Here is a 6,632-nt window from a genome sequence, read left to right on the forward strand (position 1 = left end):
TAATCTCAAGCAGACGGTTTTTTTGTTATTTATTTTTGATAATACAGTTCACTATCGTTCGTACTTATTTACTATTGTCATTTAATGTTTATTTATTTTCTCTATCACTTAAATACCATGTAGCATGTAATATCTATTGTTACCGTTTCTAAAATATCCCAGTCAATGACATACGTTTTCCACTATGTTTTTCTCGTGGTATAATTCTCCCAACATATCCACTAGTCAATGAAATACCTTTCCTGATCACGATTTCCACGTGATCCAATTCTCGTAACATTATTTTGTTTTCTTATCACGCTTTACCCGTGCGTACCCCAATTCTCCCAACGTGCCTATTTACCATTTAAATTACAGATAATGATATTAACAAGGTCTACATAGTTTTAAATATTGTGTTAAATTGATTGACATGTTATTTACTTATTAACTTTGTATTTATCTGTCCCCATCTATTTACCCATATTTCAATATTAAACAAAATGAATCATGCTATTACATGTCTGTAATCTGATATTAATAAAAGTAATTGTTGTTGTTGTTGTTGTTGTAGAAAAACATACAAGTACACTGACTATAGGTTTGTATATGTCTTGTGTCTAAAATGAAATGATTTATTCAAACTCTTGTCAGGTTTTTGTATCATTTCTAGTGATACAGAATAAAGTTTATATAATATTATACAGTAAAAATCCTTCAAAACAGAATTTATTAAGACATGTTTTTAAAGAATATTGCATGTAAATTAATGTACAATTAAAATAAATCACCATATTCTTAAAAGATATATGACACATTTTATCAAAAGAGATATAGCCATATAACTATTTTATATACCTTTATAATTTTTCACTTAAAATAAGCAAAAACAAATTTAAACAAGGGAAATAATCAAATTATATTCTATAACAACAGGAAGAGGAAGTGAGTTATTTCCCTTCCAAAAGAGGAATTTCCAACTTTGTCAAACAGAAAGTCAAACATTTTTTTTCAATAATTTTAAAGACATCCTGATCATATGCTGTCAAATACAACTTTAAAAGTAAGTTTAAATTTATCTTTAAACACATAATTTTACATTTTAATAAATACATTATTTAAGAAAATATTTGATGCAATATTAATATTATATTATCAATTTAGATTGTGTTTGATTCAAGAGTCTTCAAAGTCAACTTACAATTTAATATAATGTTAATTTTTAAAAACATAAAAAACACTGAAAATTGATCAAAATTTTAAACTATAATATTGATGTATCAAAGCCTTAAATAATTATCATAAATGTAACTCTCAGGAATGCAAATAAGCTTACAATATTGTAAGGGACATAATTACATTTACTATTAACAAAGCATTAAAAGTGAGTTATATATCTTTTATAATTGTTTTTCTTTTCTTTTCTTTTTGGAAAAAAATAACGTTTTTTTATGAATTTATAGTAGTAAAGTTTTAAGTCAAAACATAGTGGAAGAAAATCCACCATTACAGAAACCTTTCGCAAAAATTTGCATCAATAAAATTTAAAAAATAAATATTCAAATATTTAAGTTTGGAGAATATCAAAAAAAAATACATGTAGATAAAAGGAACAAATCTTTACAATACCATTTTATTATTATTATTATTATTATTATTATTATTATTATTATTATTATTATTATTAATTGATATCTACCTAAAATTTTCACAATATCAATACTTATTTTTCCACATAGGGCAGATAACAAACAAGTAGAAGTATGTGACAAAATAAATTTAATGAGTGACTACAACAATTTTTCCTTTTATTAATATATTACAGAATGTTTCAAGAACCTGACTACAGAGAAAACCTATCATTGGCTTTATCAGAGGTTTTAGATGACATTGGTGTCAATGAAAGAATGGTGATGAGAAGGAGAAGACATTTAATGCTGAAAGAGACTATGAGGAATATCATGTACAGGTTAACTGATACAAACATGACTGAATATTATCTAGGGAGTCAGAGTGAAGGTACAACTACTTTAGGACTTGATTCAGACATTGATGTACTATACTGTAATCATGATTTCAATATAATACAAGACTGGTCAGAGTGGGAACATGGCAAGAGAAACTACCTCATGATACAGGATGAGAACACTACCCCTGGTTATTGTTTCTTACAACTGCTCCGACATGATGAACCTCTTCCTGTCACTGTCATTCCTGATGAACACCATATAACTGATAGAAGTGGAAGAATATTGTTAAAAAACACAAAATTTAATGGTATCATTCCGGGTGCTGTAGATCATGGACCATCACTTGCTGAACAAGGACAGGATGGATTCTGTGATAGAGACAATGTGCCAGCTTTTCCTTGTAAATCATGGCCTCAATCAGCATCAGGTTGGTTAGATAGACAAGGTATTGGCAGATGGCCAACACTAGACTTGAGAAGATATGCAGTCAGAACTGGGTGTTTTGTTGTTCCAACTGAAAGTAAGGTCAGTGAATATCCTGAACTTGAATGGAGAATATCTACATCACTGGCAGAAAAACATCTTATGTTCAATCTAAATATAACACAAATAAGGTGCTATGTATTATTGAAAATGATTCTTAAATCCTTCCTTAATCCTCAAGGGGAAATCAACATATCAAGCTTCATGTGTAAAACAGTTCTATTACACTGTATAGAAAACACAGAGTCAAGTATATGGAAAGAGAACAATTTATTTATATGCTTAACATACTGCTTATTAGAATTACATAGCTGTGTGCAGAATGACCGTTGTTCACATTTTATTATCGGAGAAAATAATTTGATGGCAGGGCAATTTACAGCTGGAAAAAAACATGAACTTTCAAAAAATATAAGTGATTTTTTACAGAATGATGGTCAAATGTTACTTAGAATTGATATTGATGATCTTGGCTATAGATTGCAAGTTAAACTGAACATGGTACCACATGGAGCATATTATTATCAATCTTCTCTTGCAATACATGAATTTTATATGACCTCAGAATATTTAAACACAGCACACATTACAAGCATAACTCATAATCTTGTTTTAAGACATTTACACACAAAAAACATTAGAGCAATGAAGAATTGTATAGGTAAATTTATTACTTTCATCGTTAATGGTAATAGATTAGTACAGGCAGCATTCAAGTTTCTAGCACCTTTTCTTTTTACCACATATGGATCTATCCTGGCATCATCCAGCATTGGTGAAAATAATCAAGTGTCACCTCAAGCATTGGTTTGGTTATCAGCTGGTTTAAACTCAGATATCTCATCTAGCAGACTTAAATTGGCTTCAGTGTTCTACAGTACAGGAGATATGGAGAAAGCTGAACTAATTCTGAGACACACTGAACAACAATATTACTCTTATCCTGTTGTACCTATCTGTAGCTGCTGGGATAAGCCTCCACCAGCAGTAACAGCAGAATTCAAGAGGGTATGTGGTGAACAAAGTGAGGACTGTATCAAACATATTACAGCATTTTGTGTCAGATTTATACAGAAAGAGATCAACTGTGTTCCTCATGAACTACAATATGAAATGTTCAGATCTACACAAGATGACATGATACACAGAGATCAGTATGAAGACTTTTGGATGGACTGGGCTGTAGTTGATTCTCTACCTTTCCTATACTTCCTACAATACAAGATCTACAGTCATCTACAAAGACATCAAGATCAACAACAAGCACTTGGTAAACTTATAAGAACCATAGCAACAGATGTAAACCTCGGACATAGAGAAACAGCTCTAAACATTTTAGGACAATGTATGGAACAAGAAAACAGACCTCAAAATGCATTAAAATGCTACCTGCTTTCTCTTCAACAAAGGGCAAGAAACAATGTAGCAAACTTTCATATATGCAAACTCCTTTCTGGGGTATTGGCTGGCCAATAAATGTGATCAAAAGCAGACAGTATTAAGACTTGTATTTCTACTGATCAAAATTATAACTCTTGTGTGTGTCAAACTGATGCAAATGTCAATATAATTATAATATAATTTGTGCTTTCATAATGTTTTAGTTACATTTTATTCTCACATAATATTACCAAAACAAAACAAGAATGATCAGTGATCACATGTGTTGCTTCATGATAGCCATAACTCAACCAAAAATTATTTAACCTAAAAACCTGTGTAATATGCACAAGAACTTGGGTACCGATTACATACATGTAAACTTTTTTTGATGATCAAGTGGGAGATTTTTCTTCAAAAAGAGGGAGATTTTAGAATTTGCAATAAACAAAGAAGGAAATTCTGACATCAAAACTAGGGAGATTTCTTTAATTTGAGAAAAAAAAACCCTTATTTTAAGTAAAATCTTTGAAAATACGGCTGGAGAAAGTGGGAGTCTGCCGCTAAAAGTGGGAGAGTTCACATGTATGCGATTAATCCCTTACATTTTCAGTGGTATAACAGGAGTGAACAAAATTTGAAAATTTAAAATCATTTAAGGGCCATCACAAAGTTCATAATTGTATCTGAAATAGTCCATAATTATTTCTATTGCTAAGGTAAAACAACAGTTCGAAATGATATGTACTTATCATATGAGAATAATCAATTACCCCCTTGGGTGGGGCCAATTTTGACCCAAGGGCTTTTATTTGAATAAACTTGGTAGACACCCCTAAGAAGATTTTTTCATGCTTAATATATAATCTCTAGCTCTTTTAAGTAGCTTTTAGAAGAAGATTTTTTAAGTTTTTACTATATACAAATAAAGAAAATCATTAACCCCCTCGGGCAGGCTTTTATTCGAACAAACTTTGTAAACACCCATTAGAAGATGTTTATTGCTAAATATCTAAGCTCTAGCTCTTTGGTTTTATTTAAAGTAGTTTTTTTTTTAAAGGTTTTACTATATACATATAAGGAAAACCAATGACCCTTAGGGGCCAGGCCAATTTTGACCCTTAAAACAGTGAAATTATCAGTTTTTATTTCACTGATATATTTCTATAAACCATCGAAAAGCATGTAGTAAAGAATCTTCTTCTCATATGTTTTAAAAGAAAAATGAAAAACTATTTACTTGTTATAATAATTTGAATTATTCTGATGAATCCATGTGTCTGTTGATTTTAATGTTTGTTGTTGTTTTTTTTATATATGTGTTTACATATTTGGGATTTTATTGTTTTTTACCTTGTTTAATGCAAGGCAATATTGTAAATATGACATGACTGTGTTTTTTAATATTTTACCTTCATGAAATAAAAGAATTATCATTTTTATTATTATTATTACTTGAAAAACTGTAAAAACGTCATTCTTTCTTTATTTTGCATTCTAATGACACTTACAATCATTGCTATCACAGTCTGTTAAAAAATCTGATCATGGAAAAAGTAAAATGGAAAGACTTGAATTTGAAAGAACAAGTTAATCTGATCAATAAATGTGAGAGAGAGAGGTCAAGTTTGACAAGAACCATGTAGTTACCCTTTCTTGGCTAACTAAAGAAATAAATCAAAGTGCTGCAGCACTGAATGAGACGGACATGCAACCGGAGAGACATTAATTAAGGCTTCTTTTAGAAAAACAAAACAAAACAAAAACAAAACACAAAGTATATAACAGAGAAAATTTGTTCCATACAAGTTCGAGATTTGTACAGCAATATATTTTGTGTTCCAAATTGATATAATTAAGATTTTCTACTTTCAAGCACTTAAATACAGAATGAAATTTATGCCTAAAAACTCTGGTCAAACTTGTAAATCAGTGTCCTTATCGATTGATTCTAAGAAATGATATGTAAATAGAAAAAAAAACGAAATATTTCTAGAATAAATCCAGGCAAATAAACATCAAACATAATACATTATACATTTGAGAATGCTATTTAGAATTGCTTCGTGTTATATCATAGTGGGCATACAGACAATAAAATATAAGTCATTTGTATTTTTATTTCTCTTGGATATGTCTCATTAAAAAAAAATTGGTTAAAATCATCAGCAATTAATAGTGTATTTCTTAGATTTTTTTTATTTACAAGGTAAAGATGTAGAGGCCAGAGCACATCGTTTTTATTTTAATTTAAATGTCACTTAAGCACTACAGTGTTTAGTTGTCCTTTTCAACTTCACACTAAATTCAATTTTCAACTTGTTTGCTTCTTACAATTGTATAGCATTTCTAAAAGTATTGCATTACAATCCGCTGGTTTATTAATTACATGTTTAATGTGTACTTCCTAATCGCCTGTCCAAAAATCAGAACAGGTGAAGCAGAATCTATTTTTAGAATAGCGAAGGTTAACTCATATCATGACCTAGTAAAATATGTAAACAAACCACAAGAATCGGATGTAGAACTGATATTATAACTTACTTACCATGAAAGACTACATGGCGGTAAAGTGTCTTACATGCATTTTCAAAAATAGATATTTATACTAGCCATTGTACTGTATCTAATATATTAATAACTGCTGAATATTCAGCTAAACCCGCGGTATGAGTCACGAAAATAGTTCTTCTTTTATTAATGCGCGATTTATCCTAGTCACGAAAAACTTTTGATTTGTTAATAATAATGTTTTGTATAATGTAGAAATATTTATTTCCTTCTAATATTAATGTCTTGGAACTCAGAGGTTACACCTTT

General features: G+C 29.7%; 1 protein-coding gene across 1 annotated transcript; it reads left to right on the plus strand.

Moving 5' to 3' along the window:
* The first annotated feature begins 822 nt into the window (after positions 1–822).
* Positions 823–4,971, plus strand: LOC132737460 (uncharacterized). Its single transcript, XM_060724750.1, has 2 exons — positions 823–1,042; positions 1,805–4,971. The coding sequence occupies exon 2, from the start codon at positions 1,806–1,808 to the stop codon at positions 3,906–3,908; it is 2,103 nt and encodes a 700-aa protein (XP_060580733.1). The 5' UTR covers positions 823–1,042; position 1,805; the 3' UTR covers positions 3,909–4,971.
* The last annotated feature ends 1,661 nt before the right edge of the window (positions 4,972–6,632 follow it).

The sequence above is a fragment of the Ruditapes philippinarum genome, unplaced genomic scaffold, assembly GCF_026571515.1.
Source record: "Ruditapes philippinarum isolate M1 unplaced genomic scaffold, ASM2657151v2 ctg3162_1_1_1_1, whole genome shotgun sequence".
Lineage (NCBI taxonomy): Eukaryota > Metazoa > Mollusca > Bivalvia > Venerida > Veneridae > Ruditapes > Ruditapes philippinarum.

What these genes read in the sequence shown, in the direction of transcription:
- LOC132737460 (XM_060724750.1), top strand. Translation starts at nt 1,806, where the DNA reads ATGTTTCAAGAACCTGACTACAGAGAAAACCTATCATTGGCTTTATCA.